Source organism: Misgurnus anguillicaudatus, chromosome 10, assembly GCF_027580225.2.
Source record: "Misgurnus anguillicaudatus chromosome 10, ASM2758022v2, whole genome shotgun sequence".
In the NCBI taxonomy this organism is placed as follows: domain Eukaryota; kingdom Metazoa; phylum Chordata; class Actinopteri; order Cypriniformes; family Cobitidae; genus Misgurnus; species Misgurnus anguillicaudatus.
The window spans coordinates 3,786,418-3,812,526 of NC_073346.2; the positions used below are offsets into that span (position 1 = coordinate 3,786,418).

General features: G+C 36.4%; 1 protein-coding gene across 3 annotated transcripts in view; it reads right to left on the reverse strand.

Moving 5' to 3' along the window:
* The window catches only part of ube3d (ubiquitin protein ligase E3D), a 47,991-nt gene that overhangs the window by 19,257 nt on the left and 2,625 nt on the right, over positions 1-26,109 (reverse strand). The window contains exons 3-10 of one of the 3 annotated variants that reach the window (XM_073871820.1): positions 25,269-25,359; positions 24,956-25,169; positions 20,900-20,975; positions 20,257-20,368; positions 15,840-15,951; positions 14,240-14,391; positions 2,549-2,687; positions 163-305 (exon numbers count right to left, since the gene is read on the reverse strand). In XM_073871820.1, coding sequence (XP_073727921.1) covers positions 294-305; positions 2,549-2,687; positions 14,240-14,391; positions 15,840-15,951; positions 20,257-20,368; positions 20,900-20,975; positions 24,956-25,169; positions 25,269-25,359 — 908 coding nt within the window. In that variant the 3' untranslated portion in view covers positions 163-293. Of the gene's footprint in view, positions 1-162; positions 306-2,548; positions 2,688-14,239; positions 14,392-15,839; positions 15,952-20,256; positions 20,369-20,899; positions 20,976-24,955; positions 25,170-25,268; positions 25,360-26,109 lie in introns of those variants that run through there. The other 2 variants (XM_073871819.1, XM_073871818.1) reach the window with 2 other exon arrangements.

Sequence of the window (26,109 nt, forward strand, 5' to 3'; positions counted from 1 at the left end):
AGGGTCCATTTTGTTTTTATGTTAAGTTTAGAGGTAGCCTACATTGTTTTTTGCTTTCAGTGGGAAAATAAATGTAAGGTAAGGTTCTTTTGAAGAGGACAGACATCAGCACTGCTCTCAAGCCCTAAAGCTAAGCTGGAAAAAAACCTGTGATCTTCCAATAAACAGAAGTTTTGCCTCTTTAATCAGGGGAAGGTATACAGACGAAACAACAGAAACTGATACTGATGCATATCTGCTTCAAAGTCATGTTAGATTTGATTTATCAGGCTATGGAAAATATTCATCTCTTCTTAAGGCAAATCCTGTAAAGAAGCAGCAAATAAAAGGAACCAATGTACGTTTAGGTGAAGATGAAGTAAAATCACTGTCAAACTGTAACAAAACTTTTACATATTGCCTACTTCATTTAAAACAAGTTGTATTATATTTGTTTTACATTTTTAAGTCAACTGTGTAAAGTGTGTGTGCTAAAATAACTAAATGTAAACAGTAACAGAAATCAACAGTGTCCTAGCCAGGCGCAATGTGAAAAGATTTCATCGACAAGCAACTACATTATGTTATAGTGAACAATTAACAGAATCAAATAACAGATTGTGCTTTTCCACTGCATGGTACGGTTTGGTACGGTTCTCAGTGTACTGGACCTAGTTAACGGTACTTTTTCTAGTGCCACCCTGGTTGAGATTCTAATGGCATTTTTATATTGCATAGTACCCCACAGGTCGGGTCGTGTCAGCTCACTTTACTTTGGCTCGGTTAGCTTTTCCATTGAGTTTAGTACCACTTCAGAGTGAGAGGAATTATAAGCGTGTCGGTATCTTTGCGCTGCCTACTGCTGTGACATAAAGTGGGAGCGAGCATCGTTGGAATGCAGTGTTTCCCATACATTCATTTATTAATCAGTCTGCCACAAAAATTTAATTGACCTCCACAAATAGATGTTTGCACATCCCGTTTATCACTACCTCTGTCTCACATGATTTTTTGTACAAACACCCGTGGCGTCAGTCGATGCGCTCCGCTGAGACTCATTTAAGTTGCAAAAGTGCCGTGCATACATGCGGACGTGTGTTTCGCGGATGTGCCGCCACAAACTGCAAGATGTTTTTCACTGCTAAAAGGGAGTTTCGGAACTTACTACAAAGCACAGATGACAACAGGTTTGCTTGAGACAGCGCCTGCACGAAGCTAATCTTGCATTTAGGTCCTGTGTGATGTGAAGTGTAAACACGGCAGATCACTGATTGGTCAGAGAGAATCATTACAACCAATTCTATTAGTAAATGCAAAATTATCTTACACGCGTGTGCATTGAGCAAACAAGTGATGTCGTCATCTGCACTTTGTTGTACAAGTTCCCAAACTCTCTTTTATTTCTTTGCGGTGAAAAACATCCACATGCCGAGAATCAAGAACAAGTCCATTTTAAAAATAATAAAGTGTTTTTGTCTATAAGCCACGTTTTTTTTCATAACTTGGCTGGTGCTGCGTCTTACAGTCAGGTGCACCTTGTAAGTCAGTATGCATTAATTTTGACATTTATGAGGCAAGAGACATTACTGTCTACAGCTGCGAGAGTTCACCATATGCTGCTTTTGTATTGATGTAATTCAATGGATTCAGTAATGTGGAATGTCGAGTATGCGAACTTCACGCTAGTTGGCTTGTTCAGTTAATTTAGACTATTCAACCTTCCAGGTAAGTTCTGTATGCTATGGTTTATCGTTTAAATAACTGATAATATTACGTTAACGTACAGACATCTGTTCAGCCTGCTGTTCTGTCTGCAATTGTTTAGTTGAATAACTTGCCTTTCCAGATTAAATGTCTGTTCTTCGGCTTGGATTTTGTGAAATAATTTTCTAAATAAACGCGACGTATAGTCCACTGTGACTTATATAATATATAACATTGCTGTGAGCCTGAAGTTTGCAAAAGAGCACTTTGGCAAACCCCAGTGCTACTGGGAAAATATTTTATGGACTGATAAAACAAAAGTTTAATTGTTCAGGAAAAATACTATGGCATAAAAATGGTACAGCTTACCAACATCAAAACATCCCAAAAGTAAAGTATGGTGGAGGGAACATCATATTTTGGCCATGCTTTGCTCCCTCAGGACCTGGACCACTTGCCATCATCGAGGGGAAAATTAATTCCCAAGGTTAACAAAATATCCTACAGGATAATGTCAGGGTAGCTGTTCACCAGTTGAGGCTTAGTAGAAGTTGGTTGATGCAGCAGGACAATAAGCATTGAATTAAACCCACCACAGACTGGCTTAAGAAAAACAAATTGTGCCATTTGGATTGGTCTAGCCAAAGCCCAGACCTTTAATAACTCAAGAGAGCTGTTCACACCAAATGTGACCAGTCACGGAAAGTAGGGACACAAGTCGGATCTGGGGCATTTTGAGTTATTATGTTATTTCGTCTTAATGACGCATTTTTGAATGATGCGGCTTATACTCCGGTGCGGCTTATAGTCCGAAAAGTACGGTAATAACTAAGCAGTTATTTTGTTGAGATGTGTGCGTTATAACCTGATATGAGTTCATGCAGCGAAGAAGTGGAGGCAGCCTGGATGTGCTGGAGATCAGAAGCTTTTGGATCTCTTCACATGAGCTCTGAGGGAACGGCAGTGGGTGCACGCTGATGTCCTTCTCCCAGACATCTATAACACTGCAAAAAGAAAGAAATTAATTGTCTGTGCAGTAGGCGGACTTAAAGGGACACTCCCCTTTTTTGAAAATATGCTCATTTTCCAGCTCCCCTAATTGAACATTTGATTTTTACAGTTTTTGGAATCCATTCAGCTGATTTCCGAGACTGGCGCAACCACTTTTAGCATAGCTTAGCATAGTCCATTGAATCTGATTAGACCATTAGCATCGCGCTAAAAATTTACCAAAGAGTTTCAATATTTTTCCTATTTAAAACCTGACTCTTCTGTAGTTACATCGTGTACTAAGACCGATGAAAAATTAAAAGTTGTGATTTTCTAGGCAGATATATATAGGAACTATACTCTCAAACTGCCGTAATAATAAAATAATAATAATAATAAAATGATATTACGCAATGCCCGAAAATAGTCCCCTGCCATTGAAAGTTACTAAGGGGACTATTTTCGGCTGCTGCGTAATATCATTGTGTATATGAGCATAAGCATATGAAAATAAGCATATTTTCAAAAAAAGTGGAGTGTCCTTTTAAAATTGTGTGGAATAATGTTTTCCTGAATTAGAAGTAAATGACCAAAATAATCACAATGTATACTGATTTTCAGAGGTGAACTGAAGCTCTTAAAGATTATAATAAAGCCCAAACATTTAAAGTTCACATGTAGGAGCATCAAACACATTTTTAAAAATAATGATTGACTTTAGATTGTGACTTTGTGGTCTTCACTAAATTCATACAGCTGCAGGCTTAAATAAAAAAAAAAACATTTCAAAACCAAAATGTCAGACGCACAAGTGGATGGACATGCATCTTTGTATTAGATTTAGCATTTAATAAATAAAGATCATTTTAGATGTTTAATGACTATTTACCGTCTAAGAATGCGTCTCAATTTATCCAACAACGTGCTAGGCCAAGGGTCAAACAGAAATAGCTTGTTGCATTAATCGCACGTTGATCAAATTAGTGTGAATTTACGTTAACGCATTAATTTTGACAGCCCTAATTTATGTTTAGATGTTACATTTTTTAGTATTGGTATATAGAGGATGCGACCAAAATATGATAATTATTCTAATCAGGAAACAAATGTTTGTTCATTAGATGTTTATTAAAGAAGAGCTCAATTCTCATTAGGTAAAATCAAAAGGTGTTTGAGTGAATCAAACGTTTCAGGTGCCTGGCCAATAGAAATAGGTTTATCTAAGCAAAAACTTATATTAAGTGAGGGTGAAAAGAGAAGACGCTACGACCTCGGCAGCTGTGCAGTAAATGAAATTAACCTGACAGTTTGAAACATTACAGTTTTAATCACGCCACAGTGAACTGTGAAGACACCCGAGTCTGTGTCACTGAGATTTATGTCCTGACACACACTATGGTGATGATCTATCCAGGACATTTCACTGACATTTACCCATCTGTGCTGTCGTTTCACAGAAAACCCTCTCATGACTCTTAAACTTGAAACGCAAGAGGAACTCAGAGACAGAAGAAGAGATAATGGACCACAACTAAAATCTGTGCTTCTTCTAAAACTGCTCTTCACTGCAAGGGGGTAGAGACCTGGATGTTATTCTCAATAGCTTATTTGAACATTATGATGACATGAGAATTTTGGTTCATCTAAACATCAGAAGCTTTGAAGCGCTAAGGGAAGTCTATTGCTTTTCACTTTGTAATTGCTCTTTATTTATCATTAACTTATTTACAGTAGTTCTTTCATTGCTTAAGTAATAATAAGCCCATAACTATGGGTATGGTATGTATTATATCTGTAATTTAATATTAAATAAATCTTACTGTTATTCAGTATTGTTGTTATTTTCATTAAAGTATGTAAACATCCCTCAACAAGATTACTGTTTCATTGCAAAATTACATAAGATACTGAAGTCTTTCAAACATCTGTATTCTTTACCCAACACACACACATCCCTTAATTGAGACAGAATATCATGAATCATAATTGAACCCATCACCTCATCCACAGACTGCAGTGCTCTGTGAGGAGAACGAGACGTTTAAACACTCATAACTGTAGGGCAAGAAAATACCCAGAAATAATTCACACTTGAAGAAGGTGAGTCAGAGGGATAAAGCGAGAGGAGGGGTGAATGTGTTTAGTGTCAAAGAAACACTGAGGTGCAGAAATGACCGCCCACAACTCCTTGCGATTCATTTAGCGGCACTGCTTGCTAGCAGTATGTATATAAATTGGAAATATATAATTATATTATGAAGTAGATGTTGTAATAGTGTTTTTGAATGCAATTAAAACCAAAAAACAGAACACGATTTTTTTTCCAGTTATTATTCAGTGCTGTGAAGGTGTCCTTTTCCTGAGGCTTCAGAGTCATTAGTCACTTGATATTTACCGTTTATGTAATTGGCTTACATGTAGTTGTGTTTCAAATTCCAAATTATATGATTTTGAACAATACAATTTGTAGGTAAGTATTTAAAAGTTGCACATTAATACAGGCAATAATATTGTAAATGAGGTACTTAGGGGCTGTTTACACTTGGTATTAAGAAGTGTTTTCATAGATCGGATCACAAGTGGACGAGAGAGACACATGACGTTTACACCTGGTATTTAAATCCGTCTCTTTTGTCCACTTTCGAACGCTTCTGTGCTGAATACTATGAGGGGGTGGTCTGTGAGACGGTGGGCGAGTCTCTCTGCTGTCATTCAAACCCGAGCGGGAGTAATTATGAGTTTATATGGACGCAAACTAATATTATGTCGGAGTGCACTGCTTGTTTAGCAAGTAAACATGCTGCACAGTGTTTTCTACATGAGTATGTAAGAGCTTTCTTTGAATTTTCAGCGCAATTGATGAAATAGGATCGGGCAACTTTTACACGCTTTCAAAACGAAACTACGGAGACCAGCCGCTTAGTTTTATCAATGAAAGGCTAAAAATAGCGCTGTTCACCGAATGTTCACGCCAGAAGTCAAAAAAGACGTAAAACTTGTGTTTAATATCTCAGATTAGATAAATGGGCGGAGAGAAGGCGGTCGCGTGTGGCTGTTCAACCACATGTGCGTTCCGCAACTCCAAAGCGATCCGATCGAAAGTGGTTTCGACCACCTCTGGATGCGGTTGAAAGTGGTCGAAAGTGGACGAGCTCAAAACGTTTTGAACACCGTTTACACCTGGCATTAATGTCGTCCACTTGTGATCCGATCGACGAAAACACATGTTAATACCAAGTGTAAACAGCCTCTTAGATGCGCTAAACGCCACATCTGTCAAAAATGAGTTAATGATATTAACCAAATGCCCTTGGCACGTATTATACGTTCATCAAATGACTTTGCTTCAAATTTGCTTAATTTCGGCCTCAGGTCATTCATATATACCGCTTTGTTGGCAGAATCCATAAAGAGTCTGACAAAAAATGCTAATTTGCAGGAAAGCATGTCAGGGGCAACGTAGCAGATCTCAACTCTTCAAATGTTTATTAAAAAGTGCTTAGTATAGAGTTTAGTTGGTGCTTCAACAGATTTGTAGAAAGACAAGTCAAGCAACAGATGAGGACCCATGATTTATACTAACCTATTAAGAGCCACATAAATCCAATATTGAAAATTACCTGTATTGCAGTGTGTCATGTAGCTGTCCATCAATGTAAACAATGTGCAAAGTAGTTGAACCAAAAAGTGCACGATTAATAAAGTTATTGGCTTCTAAAGTAGGGAGTCGACTCTGAAACGAGTCGTCATATGAATTGAATCTCCTACCTGACTTTATCCACGTAATACCAAAACTTTGCATAATAATCTCCGCCTACAGACCTGCCCACAGCTAGTTAGTGTGTAAACATCATATCACGCTGTGTTTTCAGTTCGTTTTGTTTTCAATACCAAAGGATGAAAATATATGAAGAATCTGTGATTAAAATTACTTTTTCAGGGAGGAATATACTAAATGTTTGGCTGTGAAGAATCAGTGGTTAAAATTACTTTTTCACGGAGGGATTTACTAAACGTTTGGCAATGAAAGATGGTTCAGTACCCACTTTATTTGAAACAACATGTGTCTCCTAACCACAACCTGTAAGTATGATTATAGCTACATACTTGCTTAAATGAGTGCAAAAATTTTAATTTCTGTCGTCGTTTTTATAACCTGGACTACTAAAGAATGATGTGTATTGATGTTGTTGTTTAAACTTTTAATATACTGTCAGAGAGTCACGTTAGCAAGCGGCCAACTCATTTGCGATGGCCCAGTTAGCTTACATAAATGCTTAAATGGGTGTAAAATGTTTGTTTCTATCGTCGTTTTTATTGCTTGGATTAATGATGAATGATCTATATTGATGTCGATAATGTCTTCTCAGTAAAAATTGAATTTAACTAAAAGTGAGTGCCTTCAAATGAGCTTGCAAAACAAATACCCCCTTCTACACTCCCTTTCCATGTGTCTTTTAATGGTTTTCGTTATCTGTAGGGCTGTGTTGAAAAAATCAATTTGCCGATTCTGAATTGATTTTCATGTTAATTTTTAAAGATTGACCCGTAACTCAGAGAATCGATTTAATAATTAATAACTTAATTGCTGCGTCATTGAATTCACGCATGCGCACGAGGTGGAAGGACATTAAAACAACGAACATAGCGGTCAGGAACGTACAGCAAGCGGTTGTTTTGAAAACTCTAGAAATGCTCAAAGCTGCGATCTACATGTAAAATAATCCACACATAACAAATGAACGAGTTATTTGTGTAATTTTTATAATAAGCGCCATGCAGTAAGTGAATCCACCGCGGGTCTCCAGTGAAACTCTCTCTCTCCCTCCCCCTCTGTGCTCATGCAGCCGGTCTCTGACGGGCAGAGGTTTCTTGAGGGGCGTGCAACGGGTCGCCAAATAAAGAGTTCTTCTAACACATAATGTTTATAGTTGTCAAGGTTTCTGAACTTTAAGCAAGCTAAGACAAAACTCTCGTTTATATCAGTGACACGTGCGCTGCTGGAGCGATGTAGTTTGACGCCTAATTTGCTTATAGTACAAACATCTTTGATCAGAAAGACGAGAAAGAGACGCAAATGTTAACGTGTAATAGAAAGTAAACAGCGCCAAGACCTTAAAACAGACTTCATCACATCATAGCACCCGTCATAATATCTATATAGAGCTCCGTCTCTCATATACAGGTATTTATCCTGTCTGTAGGTTTGTGCATAAATTTATACCTGTTCATTTTACATACTGCCTATTTTTTATGTAATGTATGCATAAATACAAAATACAATGCATACTATAGCTTCAATAGTCTATAAAATTAATGACTCAATTAAAAACAAGATTCTGTCTATCAATTCTGTCTGTTATCATCTGGACATTTTCACTTTAACATTATTAACTTTAAATTGTCCATATTTTAAAACTGTGGTGAGCAGTTAAAAGCTATAGTGAGTGGCAAATAACTGCACATTTTTATAATCCAAAAAACTGAAAAACATGTATACCATGAAATATACTGATAAAATGACTCATGGAATAGATTTTTTTGGTCCATCTGGCACCATTTCGTTTAAAAAAAAAAAAAAACACTTATCTAAATCTCGAAGATCGGATCAGATCGGATCGAATCGAATTGAATCGAATCGAACAATGATAATCGATTCAAGATCTTGAGAATCGGAATCGAATCGATTCTTGAAATTTGAATCGAAACCCAGCCCTAGTTATCTGGGGGTCCAGATCACAAACTCAAGTCTTTGTATAAGGAAAATTTTACAAAACTAATGGCTTAGTTGGAATAGTCTTCCACTATGGTAGGCAGAATTAAATCGATTAAAATGAATATTATTCCACGTACGCTTTTCTTATTCCAGACTCTACCCATATTTCTTCCCAAATCTTTTTTTAAGCTGCTAGATGCCATTATATCTTCTTATATCTGGTCTGTAAGTTAATTCTTCAAAGACCAAAACAGGATGGAGGCCTCGCCCTCCCCAATTTCCTTCTATACTATTGGGCAGCTAACATTCAGAAACTGTATTTAAGGTGTGACTCTTCAGATATTGACTGGTGCATGATGGAAGCTAATTCCTGTAATATATCCTCACTATCGGCATTAGTTTTCAAACCCAATGTGTGGTACCCTTCTAAATACACCACTAATCCGATCGTGCTTTCTTCAAAAAACAGTTCCAACACCACTTCAGATTAAATACACTGCCCACTCAGACGCCTTTTTATAGCAATCATCTTTTCAAACCTTCCGCGCTGGACTCATATAGTTTAAAGAGAAGGGCTTAATGTCGTTTCAGGATTTATACTCCGGGTGCATATTAATGTCATTTAACAGTTCTTTAAAAAATATCAACATCCCTAAATCCAACCTATTTGCTATTTTCATTTCAACTACTCGACTTTTGTCAAAGCACATTTTGATACCTTCCCTCACCTACCAGTGAAAACCATAATTGAAGATATCTTCTCGCTCTCAAAATTTTACAAATCGCATTGCCTCTATATATGACTTGCTTCACTCTCTACAACTTTCCCCTGTTCTTGCACTCAAAGAAACCTGGGAACGGGAGATAGGTCTTGGACTAGATGACAAATTGCGGAGAAACTCACCAACTAAAATGAACTCTGTTTCTATCTGCGCTTGTCTGAACCTTGTTCAATTTAAAGTTATTCACAGAATCCATTTTACCAAAGCAAGACTGAAAAAACTCTCATTGGTAGAGAATGACAGCTGCAATACTGTAGATGCTCAATGTCTCCAGCAGATCATACTCATACATTTTACACATTCCCTAAACTGTACTCTCTAAACTGAACTGCCCAATAATTGCAATTTTTTGGAGTACCATCTATTGCTGGTCTATACAACAAGCGCCACACTGACATTATTGCCTTTGCCTCATTGCTTGCCAGAAGAAGAAAACTGCTGCACTGGAAATTCCCCCTGCAAACCTTTCCTGGTTGAAGGACTTAATGTCCTTTCTGCATTTGGAAAAAAATGTAACACTCCATTAGGGACTCTGTTAATTCATTTTATACTACATGGAACCCTATCCTCTCTTTGGTTGAGACCATAACCTCATAGTATACTTTAATGTTTTTATTTTTATTTATTGATTTTTTTCCTCTTTTCTAGAATTTGGTTATGTTAATTTTTGGGTGGGGAAGGAATAAAGTAAAAAAAGTGAAAATGAGAAAATGTTTAATATTTTTGTTAATGTAAACTATCTATAGTTATTTCAAACGATTGCTGTTTTTGATACACCATCAATGTTGCAGTATGTTTTTCAGCAAAAAAAAAAAAAAAAAAAAACCTGTTCAAAATTAGGGCTGTTAATCAATTAAAATATTTAATCTAGATTAATTGCATAATTGTCACGAGTTAATTTGTGATTATTCGCAACTTAATTCCACATTTTATCTGTTCTATATTTACCTTAATTTAACACTTCTTTGTTAAAGGAGCGGTGAATCAAAAACTCAATTTTAACTTGATAATTTGTTATATAAGAGGTCATCATACTTAAATGAACATCCTGCAAGTTTCAGAACTGAAAACGTCCGTGCTTCTGAAATATAACCGTCTTTGGCACCAAGCCAGCTAAACACTCCAGTCTAAAATTCGGAAATCTATGACATCAAAGTAGAATTGAAACACCTCCCCATAACCAAAAGGACAAGTCTACTTTTGTAGCCCCGCCCACAGCTTCGCGTGACACGTGTGTCTCAGTAAGTAAACATGTCTTTAAAGATTGACAAATTTAACCAAAATGACTTTTTAAATACATTTTTTCTGAGAGACTTTAATTTTGACGCGGTGATCTGTTATGATACCATGGAAACGCATTTTCGGTTTTGAAAGAACCGCGTGGGAACAACCATGGGAACAACACAGAAGCTAAATACTTCAATTCGGAGGCTTGAAACATAACATTAGCAATATGCTTGGATAAAGTTTGCTTTTGAAGAAGTTCCAGCTCGTGTGGGGAGCGTTTGTTAACGTTGTGGACATGGATTAATTTGTAAAGAAGTCGATGCTGGATTTGCAGAGAGACTCAGTCAGAAGCACCACTTATATTGGATCTGACAACAATGACACAGCAGTATAATTCACAGTAAGACATTTTACTTTATTTAAGTTACTGCGTTTCACTATTGCTTTGTTAAAAGAGATTGCTTGATATGTCTTGTTAGTTTTAATTTACTAAAAACATTAAACGATTAATAAAGGTACAACACTTAACAATACGACTGTAATTTAAAGGTAGAAATATACAAAGTTAGTTATAAGGAAGGATTTATCAACCGCAGTTTAGATTCTGATGCCCGTTTACTGTGTTGTATACGGTAATTTAGGCAAGTTGCGTTTGAAAGGTCAAACACTCAACAAAGCTTATTTTTTATCATATGACTGTGGTATTTAACATTACGTGAATGTAAAAGCAACCTCACAAGCACAATAGAAATATACAAAGTTATTGATAAGGATTTATTAGCCGCAGTTTAGATTCGGATGCACGCTTACTGTGTTTTATACGGTAATTTAGTCACGTCGAGTTTTGTTTCTACTTTAATATACGTATTGTCATTTATGTGTATCATGTTTAGCACCCAGAATCTTTTGTGTCTCAAACATATTTGTGTTCGGCTATTTTTATCACATTAATGTTTTTAAAACATTTCCCTACATGTAATGATGGGGAACGAAGCTGTCCAATCATAGCAGTGGGTGTTTACGTTCAGGTCTTCAATGCGGCCCGCCCCTTCAAACGAACCATTTCTCAAGACAGCCACTAATCCATGTTACAAAATAGCGTATTACTTATTGCTTTTGATGTTTTTGAATGTAAAAACAACGCGAAATGCATAAGTAGACATCAATCAACGTCATAAAGCAATAAAATCGACCAATTCACGGCCCCTTTAAAGTGAAAAGTTTTTAATACTCTGATCAACATGGGCATGGACAAATATGGATGTTTTATACAAATGTATATTTATTATTAGGGATGCTCCGATCAGGATTTTCGCAGCCGATACCGATTTGTTATCTTTGTGATGGCCGATACAGATTACGTTACCATTTTTTTTTAAACTGATAGTACACATTGTAATACATTTTTTTGCATAACATCTTTTTTAATACTAAAAATCTTCATGATGAAAATGTGTGTGAAACCTAAAACTGCAATGATCCCAAGGCCACAAGTCTAAAGAAGTTATGTTTCACATTTGAGGTCAATAAGCCCATCATTATTTTCCATGAAGTCATTGGAGGAACGAGCGAGACAGATATTTGACAGCGCTGTTTGGATATTATGTATTATACTCCCGCTTACTTTGTAAAACAAAGTTTGAATGCGGGTTTAAACGCGAATGTAATCTCATGTAAGATGTTACGACGTAAACAGTCCTCAGACTGTATATCATATTCTATTACAAGACGTTCATGCGAAATCTGATGTAAACAATGGACAACATATCTATATTTCACGGATTATATGCATTTGTGGACAAAAAATGGTCATTGAATGTATTCTATTAGACGGTTTTCATGGATTATTCACACATCTGAAATAGACTGGATTCGACTTGCGATCGTTATATCAGCACAAAGGTAAGAAGTCACGTTCATATTTAGCATGTTGTCATCTGGACTTCTGTCACAAAATACTACATTTATGATGCTAGAGCATCTGTATCTTAAAACAGAGACAATACACTGATGCTAAACCCGTAGACCTTTTAAACGATGTATAGTAATGTTAATATTATTATTATTTGTAGACAGTAGGGTATATAGATATTGTTATCAGGTTAATAGAGAATCAAATAAATAAGCACAACAAATATTTCTTCTGCAAAGAGATATTTAATATCTCTTTAAAAAGGTTTATGTCTCTTAAGTAATGAAAATAAAACACTACTGTATAAATTAAATATACACACATTCATATAAAGTGTAACAGTTCCTTGGTCAAGAGTAGAGAGTGATTTCATTGAGAGATGAATTAGGTTACTGCAGCTTTAAGACGTGAGAGAAATCGCTCTGTTCACGTGCACTGATGACAGGCAGCTGTGTGCGCACGGCGGGTATACGCAGACAAGAGCAGCTGTTAGGAAAATAAAAGTTTAAACTGTCAAAACTTTAAAACGCATGCAAATAAATAATTGCTTATTCCGTAATTCCTACATGTGTTCAAAACCAAAATCTCAGACGCATAAGTCGACGGACACGCATTTGTGTATTAGTTAAGCATTTAGGACGCTACACCTCTCAGAAAACATACAAATAAAGATCACTTTAGATGACGTTTGATGACTATTCAGGGCCGGAGTGGGACTCATTTTCAGCCCTGGAGTTTGATGCCTAGACCGGCCCACTTTAGTTCATGACAGACTACATTAAAGTTATATAATTCTCAGAAGTATATAAGTATGCAATAGTGCACTGTTCTCTGAAGCCTTGCAATTTATTGTATTTTTCAAATATATCATTTTACAATTCAATGCAAATACAGTAGCATAAACAATCTTGCCATGCAGCCCTACAATAAGATATTTCAATATTATTCAATTTAAACTTCAATTTAAACTTATTCAACAACTACTCAAAAGGAACAAATGTGTTTGTATTTTCTCCAATATTTCTATTTTCTTTAAAAATGGTGGGTTTTGATTACCTGTTGGTTGAAAAAGCTTGGAAACCACTGATATACAATAAACTAGCAAGATTGATCAAGTATGCAGGGAAAGCGGATGGAAAAATAAAATCTTTATCTTAATTTTTCTTTATCTTATGAATTTTGCAACATTTTGTTTTACTTGAAAAAACATCAAATTCATATTAAACTTACTTTTATCCAATAAACTGAGATGAGTTTTGCATAAAATAGATATTTGTTTCTTACAATAGAGGATGAATTACAACACCGGCCAAAAAAAGAGACCGGCCCACAGGATTTCTCCCGGTCCTCTCTATGGCCAATCCGGGCCTGTGACTACTTACTGTCTACGGCTGTGTCTCAATTTATCCAACAACGTGCTAGTCCAAGGGTCAAGCAGAAATTGCGTGTTGCGTTAATCGCAGGTTAATAAAATGAGTGTCTTAAAAATAAATTTTACGTTAACGCCCTGTTAATGTGTTCATTTTGACAGCTCTAATACTCAATAATTAAAAAGTCCACACTGTAAAGAAATTTCAGCATTTTTGTAAAAAAAAAATTTTTACTTTACATGTTACAATTTCAACTTTTTTAAGTTATGTTAACTAATCACAAGTCAAAACTTCAAATAGGTTGAATTGATTTGCAAAACCAAGTTGTTTAAACTTTTTAAGGAGGGATTATTAGGAGGGATTTTTATGACAAAACTTCAAAGCAGATCTAGTTTGGATTTCATGTGGTCTTTAAAAGCCTGCAGGAGAGAGAGAGAGAGAGAGAGTATTGTTGTGGTTTAGAGTTGACCAAAGGTGTTATTTTGCCTTTGAGAAGCGAAGAGTTACAGACATTTGCTGGAAAAAGAAGAAGAGATGTCAGGATAAATGGATGTCTTACTCTTTGTGCTTGCTGTCAGAGCAGGGGATGTAGAGGACTTTGACTGCTCTAACTGCCTGGCATGACTGATTCTTTTTGGGATGAACATCACCTGCGGAGATAACTGCTGTGCCAGGAAATGAGGCGACCAGAGTGTCTGTGTTCAAGAGCCATAGCTGATAATTAAAAGACAAAAGGTTTTTTTATATACTCCAGTCGATACTGCTTCACAATATGGACTACATAAGTTCAGATACAATTAATTTTAATAGTCTCAACCGATAAGACTTTAAACAAAGAGGGGTTGTAGTATGAAGATAATCTCTGAAAATGTTAAACTCTCTCTCCAGTCACCAAATAGTTTATTGAACCTAAGCCTTAAAAAAATCAGATGTGTCTCAATATTTAATATTCAACAACTTGACAGATGCATTTTTACTCATTTTACATGCAAAGACTTTGGCTAATCACATACAGAAGGCCTAATATACATATGAAGAGTTTCGTTGCAAAACGAGATAACCACCTTTTTTTAATTGTTCAGAAATCTCTTTTTTGGAGATATATAAAAAATATATATATACACACACACACACATACACATACATACATATACAGTATTGTATAAAAGTCTTAGACCACAATGCCATCATTAGATTTGTTATTTTTGGCAGTGACATAGTAGCCATTTTTACATTATTTCGCACTCTCTTTACAGCCAGAAAATACTGGATATTTATATGTAGTATTAAAGGCCACATATATTATGCAAAATCCACTTTTACAAAAGTATGTTTGGACTTAATGTGTGCTGGCAATGTGTGAATACAACCACCCAATGATAAAAAAATCCACCTGCTCCTTGTTTTTGAATCCTCATTAAACCAAAGCATTCTCATTAGACATGCTGTTTCGATTCTCTTATCAATGTGAGGTCACACTGATAAAGCCCGTCCACTTACAGTCCTGCATTATCATAGTTTCCACCATCAGTGAGTACTCTGTCCACTAGATACTATTGTCTTAGACTGTACTAATCAGATTTATTTTAACTGAAAGAGCTCACTGTCTGTTTGTAAGGAAATGAGGAGCTGTAATTCATTTACATTTAAAGATACAGACACTAAAACAGTGCATTTTTGCACCATCAAAAATAAGAGCACATGCTATAAATGATCTGTGGGGTATTTTAAGCTGAAACTTCACAGACACATGCTGGGCACACCTGAGAGACTTACATTACATCTTGTAAAAAAGCCATAAGAAATGCCCTTTAAAAACAGTATTTACTCTCCTCTTACACTTGATCAATCGCAGATGAAATGAAATACTAATTTCTAATTAAAATGACTTTGTTTCCTCAAAAGTTCAAAATGTGTTTAGTACAAACAGAGATCAACACTAAATAGTGACTTTTACCTAAAGACACCTTTTGAAAATTTTGTTTTGTTTGTATCTCAATAAAAAGAGCCTAAAAAATAAATACAGGTGGTCATTGACTTTGCTGGTGGTGGTTTAAGACTTCTGCACAGTATTGTATTTCACTTTAAATATGTGTTGAAAATGCACAAAATAACAAAAACTTATTAGTAGATATATGACATATTTCCTATGTTTTCCTTAGCAAAATCATGGCTTTGCCACCTGGAGTTTGAATGGAAAAGCGGAATATACTTTGTGCAGATGAAAGCTCGACCAGTCTGGAGGCTAAACTTTGCTCCAAGAATCGCTGTCTGTATGACACAGAGGAAAAACGCTCTGAATACAACCACTCCTGGTTAGCATACTGTACATAATATAACATATTCATTATAAACAAAAACAAACACACAGTTATTAACCTTTTAGTGAATCTAAAAAGGCAGAAAAGAATCTGCTTAAATTATTTTTACGTATATTCAAGACAAAAAAATAACTAAAATCAAATTAATTATGCTGAACAAGGTTAAATAGTCTTGACTCATAAAATTATGTGTTGCGCTTTAATACATAAATGACATAAACATAGACATGAAATAAACAGTGCTTTACTGTGTAAATTGGATTAATGTTTAAATATTAAAACCCTTTAACTGGCGCAGCCCTTTTTGAGTGGGGGGTTGGTGAAAAGGTGATATACACGTTTAAATTAATATAACTCTGGCATTTTTTTTTTAAATTTTGGTAATTTTGGTGTCTGGAGGTGAAAATATTCATTTTTTTAAAAGCAGTTTACATTTATTTGTAATAAATAAAAATGCAATAGAGTATTATTTTTAATACATAAAATTGTCAAAAAACGGAGGTTTGTGCTGGTTTGCTGTGAGGTTTGCTGCATACTCGTTTCACAAATGAATAAATTACAGTTACTGCATTATTATTACTGCTAAAAGGTTTTGAAATATGAAAACTAAATTTTTAGACCTTTCCAACAATATATAGTTTGTCGTGATAGATTAACATTTACATAGAAAATATTGAAATAAACGTAGGTGTCCCGCTCACGGGACAGCACCAATTAACGGGTTAATCAGTCAAGTCAAGGAATTATGATTTTCTTTGTTTGTGGTTTAATTGACATTAAAAACAGCATCAGATTTATACTTTAAAATGCTGGGTTGTTTTAAACCCATGGCTGTCTCAGTATTGGACAGAACACATGGTTAGGTAAAGACAACCCCACATATTTTTTATAGTGTACTGTCACTTTGTGCACCGATCCAATATATTGCTACACACACATTTTATTTCTTAACCGTTTATATTCATTTTTTGTGTAAAAGACGACTGTCTACTACTATAATTACAACATGTAAGATAATTTTGTGTTAAAAAGTCCGCTCAAGTGCAAGAGAAGTCTTTACTATTTGCTTGTACTGGCGTGCTGTCTGAAGCCTTGAGATGCGGAGTAGAGGTGCGCGCAAACAAAACTTATAAAAAAACATGTATGTAAAGTATTGAGATCTGTTTTGCATTTTTTTGTGCTTAAATATTTAAATTGGCCAATCGGGCCAGTGATTGCTGCATTGCTGCTAACAAGACATTCATTTTAACAATTAACAATTAATTATCTTACCAATGCATAGAGAAATCCCTTATGTTGCAGTAAATTAGGTAACTAATTAACAAAATTTCAGCAACGTTCACACAAAAGTGTCTTTTCAGGGCAGTGTCTAATGTGCATTTTTTATTTTAATCACGCATGCACACCTGTTTACCAGTTATGTGCACCCCTGTGCATTACTATTACAGTTAACATTAAACAGTTATTGATGCTCTTGCAGGCAACACAAGAACAAAGAGTGTGTAAAACATTTGATGTTTTGTGTAAATTCAGTGACCATGTTATCACGTTGAATTTTTGACAGAAGTGGAAAAATTAAAGGAATAGTACACTTTCTTAAAAAAAATCCTGATCATTTACAAATATCCCATGTTGATGTCTTTCTTTGTTCAGTTGAGAAGAAATTAGGTTTTTTGAGGAAAACATTCCAGGATTTTTCTCAATTTAATAGACTTTATTGGACCTCAACAGTTTACAGTTTCAACAATCAAAACGTGGCATAAGAGTCTTATCTAGCGAAATTATTGTCATTTTTGGCAAGAAAAATAAAAAGTATGCATTTTTACCTGGCTGTGGGATGCGCCAGGGCGACTTCACATAGTGCATAAGCACGTCGAATGGTTATGCGTTACATACGTAAAACGCACACTTGTGGACCATTTTAAACAATAAACTATGTTGCATCGATCCGATATTCTGGATCGGTATCAGGGCCGATCCGGGCTTTTTGGCTGGATCGGATATCGGACTAACAGGACCGATACAGTTCCAATGCTGTGCGTTGCCTGTGGCTGTTACTGACAAGCTATTCAAAGGACAAATTATTATAAAACCACCATAAACGTTTTTATGCACAATATAAGTACACTCGATAGTTTCATGTGAAGGAACAAACGCACATTTAAAGATATTTAAGTTCTGTACTCACGACTGGGTTAATCCATTGGTGAAGCGGACGGATGAAACACATCATTTACACATGCACACACAAGATAACTGTAGGCTATTTTAAAGATCTGATTTTATGAAGTCTCAGTAAGCCATTGGATGGATGCAATTCACTATGTGCTGAGCACACGATTATGAACTTTCCATTGCGGAGTGAGGATTCCCATGAGAGGATGATTCAAGTGCATCAATGCTGCACCCAGGAAGCCCAAATAAGTAGCATATATGATGATTTAGGTGCATCAATTCTGCACCGAGATGTGCATAAAAGGTCCGGTCAAGTGTATAATTTCCAAAATAACCATCTGCACACAAAGCTTTTTTACTGTAACAGTTTTGCGCAATTAAGGAAAATATATTTAGCATACTTATTTGATCTAACATACCATTATATGTTCCCCTAAACACTCCCATGGTTACTAATTACTAATGTACTTGTAAATCATTTTAAATTATTGTTTTTTACACTTAAAATTATAGATGTAACAGAAAGCAATATACACATAAACTTTGTGTGTGTGTGTGTGTGCGCACGCGTGCGATTTTAAATTGTTCAAGAAAAATACACCGCAGTAGTATCAGATCGGAAGGTATCGGCTGATACTCAGAATTCTGGTATCGGAATCGGAGATGGATACAGTTGTATCGGTGCATCCCTACAATAAACTGACACAAAGACATTAATTAGTATCATTCCACATATAACAACTTCTGAATGGTCCTCTTTCAACACACTTGTAAACGCTGGGGCGGCAGTATTGCATACATCATTGCATGACCTTTCGATGTGTTTACGAGGCAAAGTTGTGGTTTAAAAGTACAGATTTTTTATTTATATTTTGGCAAAAGTGACGATGGTTTCACTAGATAATACCCTTATGCTCAGTTGAGATCGTTTAGAGCCCTTTGAAGCTGCATTGAAACTGTAAACTGTTGAGGTCCAATAAAGTTTATTAAACTGAGAAAAATCATGGAATGTTTTCCTAAAAAAAAAAAACTTAATTTCTTCTCGACTGAACAAAGAAAGACTTCAACACTTTGGTTGACATGGGGATGAGTAAATTATTTGGATTTTTTTTAAGAAGTGGAATATTCCTTTAAAGGAATAGTCAATTTTCTTAAAAGAAAAATCCAGATAATTTACTCACCACCATGTCATCCAAAGATTTTTCTCATTTTGATGGACTTTAATAGACACCAACAATTAATACTTAACTCAACACGTAACAGTTTTTTTCAACGGAGTTTCAAAGGACTATAAACGATCCCAAACGAGGCATAAGGGTCTTATCTAGTGAAACAATTATCATTTTTGACAAGAAAAATAAAAAATATGCACTTTTAAACCACAACTTCTCGTCTAGATCCGGTCGTGATGCGCCAGCGCGACCCCACGCAATACGCCATGACGTCAAGAGGTCACGAACGTGAAACTCCACCCCAGTGTTTACAAGTGTGTTGAAAGAGGACCGTTCCGACGTTGTTGTATGTCAACTGATACTAATTAATGTCTTTGTGTCAGTTTATTGTTTACAATGGTCCGCAAATGTGCGTTTTATATATGTAACACGTGACCTCCCTACGTCACTACGCATTTACGTTAGGTCGCACTGGACTTGTGGTTTAAAAGAGCATATTTTTTATTTTTCTTGTCCAAAATGACAATCGTTTTGCTAGATAAGACCCTTATGCCTCGTTTGGGATTGTTTATAGTCCTTTGAAACTCAGTTGAAAAAAACTGTTACGTGTTGAGTTAAGTGTTAATTGTTGGTGTCCATTAAAGTCCATTAAAATGAGAAAAATCCTGCAATGATTTCCTTAAAAAACATAATTTCTTCTCGCCTGAACAAAGAAAGACATCAACATTTTGGATGACATGGTGGTGAGTAAATTATCTGGATTTTTCTTTTAAGAAAATGGAATATTCCTTTAAGTTGAATAATTTATCATTGTGTGTAAAATCTTTCATGTTAAATGTAAACTAAGCAGAACTGTGTGTTTCTCACATACATACAGTCAAATTCAGTAGGTGTGATATAGGCATTACCTTGTTAACTTTGTTGAATTTGACTCAGGCACTAAATCAGGTTGTGTTACATAACACACTGCATTTTCACTGGGCTCTACTAATATTTCAGTTATGTAAAACTTCAGCACATCTGAAACGCAAAAGACAATGATATATTACTGAAGGTGTAAGATTATAGCAAATGTAGGAAATTATGTTCTAAATAATATTATGCGTCAACTTTTCATAGAAACAAACTGATCTTTCTTGGCAGTAACACTGAACTCTGCTGTCATAAGCTGTAATATAAATCCATGCTTACGCATTTATCTCCAGATTTCATTTTGAAAGCCAACTTTGTGCAGTCACAAAGGGATTTGGATTCAGAGTTCACAAAATAAGAAATATTGTAGGTACATGGCTGGTCACATCTGAATACAATATATCTTCATCTCTAATAAGATTCACTCATCTGCATAGATTTTAGAAGCAGCCTGTATGCATCAATTGGCTGTACCTCACAATACTGCTAGTATGGTTTGGTGGATTGTCCAGAGAGTTAAAAACAAATTGACTATTTTCTGACAGTGAGAGATGATGTAAAACTATGTTGAAGTTTTGTGTTACATTTAACCCTGCATAACATTGTTCCCCGTTCACCCCTACTGTTTTTGTTTCATACCTGAAGCGATTTCCTCTCCCAGTGCAGTACTGCAGTTTCTACAGGAGACCAGAACACTCTTACCTCCGCACTTCTGCTGGGGACAACAGACAAATACTTTGATATAAGCTTAATATTACATGTTTATGTTTTAGGCTTCAGCCTATACTGTAGCTTATGTTAGGGAGAGGCTAGGCTTTGTTTCATTTAACTTAAAGTTCACCCAAAAATGAAAATTCTGTCATCATTTACTTAACCTTGTTTTAAACCGGTATAAGTTTCTTTATTCTGTGACGATATTATGATAAATAATTGTAAGCACACCGTTATTGCCACCTGTAGTAGAAAAAACTATGAAAGTCAATGAGTACCATCAACTGTGTGCTTACAATCATTTATCAAAATGTCTTCTTTTGTTTTCAACAGAAGAAAAAAACTGCATGCAGGTTGAGAACAAAATGTGTGCGAGTAAATTATGACAGAATTTTTTTTTTTTTGTGCGAACTATCCCTTTAAAGTAGTGGCATGCACAGACCTCCGCAGGGGCGGAGGGACACAAAAAAACCACACTTTTTTCTTTGTAGCCAACACTGATAAAGATGTAATGCATAACACAATCAAATAAATAAAACAAAACTGTCAACATATCTTTTACTCCATAGTTGCTGCTGAACTTTATACTCATTTGTCTGGTAATAATTTATATAAAACAATTCCAGTCTGGTTTTTGTCCAATTCATAGCCCTGAAACGGCTCTAATCAAAATCACAAATAATTTGCTTATAGCAACTGATTCTGGTTTACTATTCATTCTCTTACTGCTTGACCTAAGTGCAGCTTTTGACACAATTTCTCATGATAATCTTTTACAGGCTGTTTACACCTGGCACCAACATGTGCCTTCGTCGATCGGATCACAAGTGGACGACGTTAATGCCAGGTGTAAACGGTGTTCAAAACGTTTTGAGCTCGTCCACTTTCGACCACTTTCAACCACATCCCGAGGTGGTCGAAACCACTTTCGATCGGATCGCTTTGGAGTTGCGGAACGCACATGTGGTTGAATGCGTTCGAACAGCCACACGCGACCGCCTTCTCTCCGCCCATTTATCTAATCTGAGGTATTAAACACAAGTTTTACGTCTTTTTTGACTTCTGGCGTGAACATACGGTGAACAGCGCTATTTTTAGCCTTTCATTGATAAAACTAAGCGGCTGATCTCCGTAGTTTCGTTTTGAAAGCGTGTGAAAGTTGCGCGATCCTATTTCATCAATTAGGCTGAAAACTCAAAGAAAGCTCTTACATACTCATGTACAAAACACTGTGCAGCATGTTTACTTGCTAAACAAGCAGTGCACTCCGACATAATATTAGTTTGCGTCCATATAAACTCATAATTACTCCCGCTCGGGTTTGAATGACAGCAGAGATACTCGCCCACCGTCTCACAGACCACCCCCTCATAGTATTCAGCACAGAAGCGGTCGAAAGTGGACAAAAGAGACGGATTTAAATACCAGGTGTAAACGTAATGTGTCTCTCTCGTCCACTTGTGATCCGATCGATGAAAACACATCTTAATACCAAGTGTAAACAGCCCCTTAGACTGGCTTTCCACTATTGTCATCACCAATACACCTTTCAAATGGTTTCATTCATATCTCTCTGATCGCACTCAGTTTATTTAATTAAAATCATTCACTTCGTCCTTAGTTTCCGTTACCACTGGTGTACCCTAGGGCTCTGTCCTGGCCCCTGTGTTATTCCTTATCCACATTTTACTCCTTGGACATATTTTTCATATCAGGTCGAGTTTCATTGCTATGCTGATGACACCCAGCTCTACCTTTCAACGAAACCACATTCCAAACTCTCTCCATCTGCTCTAACTGATTGTCTCACCGACATAAAATCATGGTTCTCTGCAAACATTCTTAAACTAAATAGTAATAAAGCTTCTTATTATAGGCACAAAATCCTCATTGAACAAATTCTTGAATTTTTTATTTCCATTGATAAATCTTTCATCGCTCCCTCATCTCAGGTTAAGAGTCTTGGTGTCATGTGGAGAGAAATTCAGGCCATCACCAACTATAGGACAACTTCACCTGCCTGTGGCAGTGATGCCTCCCTCCCAGACGCGCTGAACAACTTTCATGCCTGCTTTGAGACCCAAAACGACATGGCAGCGAGGAATATACACCACCACCTCCCAACAACTTGGTGCCCCGTCTCACTACAGCTAATTTGAGAGGAACTCTACACAGAGTTAACCCATGGAAGGCTGCTGGACCAGACAACATCCCTGGTAGAGTGGTCAGAGAATGCTCAGACGAACCAGCAGATGTCTTCACCAACATCTTCAACATTTTCCTGAGTAGCGCTGTCATTCCAACGTGCCTAAAGACCACCACCATTGTCCACTGCCAAAGAAGTCTACAGTGTCCAGCCTCAATAGCTCATGTCAAATCGCACTCAAACCTGTCACCATGAAATGTTTCGAGAGGCTCGTCATGAGGCACATCAAGACCCTGCCATCTTCCCTAGACCTCATGCAGTTTGCATATCATCCTTGTTGGACACATGCACATTATGTAGCTTAGCTCTGTGTTATTTGTTGTATGTAGTTCAGTGTCTGTTTGTAGCACCATGGTCCTGGTTAATGATGTCTCATTTCACCTGGGTCCTCTGGATGAGGATGTATGATGTTGAAAGACCCGAAACACCTGAGGAACCCAGGAACATCACTGATGATGCATACCAACGCATCCATAGAATTCACAGTATCTATCAACTACCCAAGGTACATGTGACTGTGATTGATTCAATGATAAACTATTCAGCTTGTTTCGAAACTTTCACCTCAACAGCATTTTGAAGATTGTCATCAAATGGAAATCAAAAAGAAAGAAGAGGCATTTGTGTGTGTGTGCTCAAATCATTTTGGATTTAGCCCTTTTTCTACTCGGCATGGCCACAGGCAACCCACAGATTGAGACAGAAAGCCAGAATCAATCCCTCTCAAAGACGTAATGGAGTTCTCCTCCACAGCCCAGCTTGGCGTAATGTTCTTGAGAGTGAATTTTCTCTCCGCCTCTTCAGCCTTTATTGTGATGAAAGAAAGTGGTTTTCCTCCTCTGTCAACCCTGAGGCTGTGAAACTGAGAACTGTGCACTACAAGGGTGAGAATATAACAACTGAAGCACAACCTTTGAAGAAGTCATCATCTGCAGGCATTTCCTGCCTTTCCTTTTGCTTTGGCTTTCATTAGAAGGACAGCTCAGACAAACAAAAAATTATTTCTTTAACTAAAGGTGAAACTAACACATTATTAAAACTAAAAAAAAAAATGTACATAGAAAAGTATAACCATCACCTCAAAGTTATTATTCACCAAAGGTCTTTAATTGTTTTGAATCTAGTTTTAAATCTTGAGACATTATTTGAAATATCTCCCTTTGTGTCCCATCAAACACGCCAGAACATGAGGCTGAGTAAATTAATTTTTATTCCCTGATAAATTATTATGTGAATTAGAGAACCATCTCGGCCTTTTCTACAATTATTACACAGCACTCTGGAATACTTGATCCTGATTGGACAGTGGCATCATTCCAAGGTTTGTTATTCCCAGATAACAAGCATGTGAAACTAATAAGAGTCAGGTGCAGTTTTGTACTACCTAATCCTTTCTCTGCCATTGATGATTTAGCTTGTCAATTAAAGTTGCAATGAAATTGAAATGAAAAACTACATTTTTTTGAATATTGTGTTTTTTTTTTTTTACAAATTATTACTTTGTAAAAATCCATGTGCCCTCGTAATCTTGAGGCAAAAACGCAAATCGACAAAACAATATATTTTACTTCTGGTCACGAGGTATGACAGGTGCGCAGGGTCTGGGAAAAGATTGCAGCGATTAGCAAATAGCAACATGACCCAACTTTCAATGATACAATTACATTCATTTTTGTGAAAAGCAAAAAAAAAATGCTGGCGCTGGCTGGCAACTTTTCGAAAAAAATCATAGCAATAACAACCAGCTGGGTGCACATTATCCTTTATGTAAAACTTACCTCTGCAGAGTCTTTCTGAAATGAGTTTGTCTGCTGTGTGAGGGTCTGCTCACAGCCACTGTCCCGGGCTAACAGAATATACGTGTCACCAAGTAGACAGTCCTCATTTCGTGGGAGCAGTTTCCTGTTGGCAAATGGATCGGGGTGACAGCACCAGTCATCCACTAATGTGTTCCAGTTGCCATTAGGTAAGGGAAGAACTCGCTTAAAAACCCTGTAAAATAACAATTTTCTTACAATTAATGGCTGAACATTTTAGGTTTCTCTTTCCCAAATTAGTAAAAGCTAAAGTGGAAAATCAAATACTCTTTACCTGTCTTGAAGTACCATAGACCCACATGCTTGACACAGGAAGGAGTATTTCTCCTTAATCTTCAGCTGTCCAATCACACTGCTGGAATCCTCTGAGGTAAGAAACACAAAATAAGCAATCAAGCTGAATCGCTGAAATAATAAAAGGATCTACATGAAGAGCTCAGAAGCAAAACCAGCAAAGTGCCACAGGCATGTTTTCTTGTAAATGAGCAAATGGTATTTCTGAATGGCTCGAGGGCGTGATTAAGCGGATATGATGCAAAAGTATTTGATGAACGTATAGTATGCACATAATATATACATACTGTACAAACATCTTAAGTTACTACTAGGGCTGTGCAAAAATATTGATACAGATAACTATTGTGATACAATATTTCAATCTCTTCTATCGATATTTTTAAAATTTTATAATCCCTCTGTTTGCGTCAAACGACCTCCTCCGGCGCTGCTATAGTTGTCACTGTCCAGTTGACTGTTATATACGGCCAATGTATCAGAAGTTACTGGGAGTGAAAAAATGGCAGAAAATTTACCAACACCTGGAGCTTTCGTGTGCACTTTGGCTTGAAGAAGTAAATAAAAACAGCTCTATTTATTACATTCTTGATAAAAAAGAAAAAGCATTGAAACGTATCGCAACATGCAACGTATTGTATCGTATCATGACCCATGTATCGTGATACATATCTTATCGTGAGGCCCTTGCCAATACCCAGCCCTAGTTACTACACTCTTAAAAATAACACATCTTGTGTCTAGTTAAGGACAACCCATCTAGTGTGTTGTCCTTAACACATCTCGTGTTGTTCCTTTGATTTATTTGAACTCAAAATCAA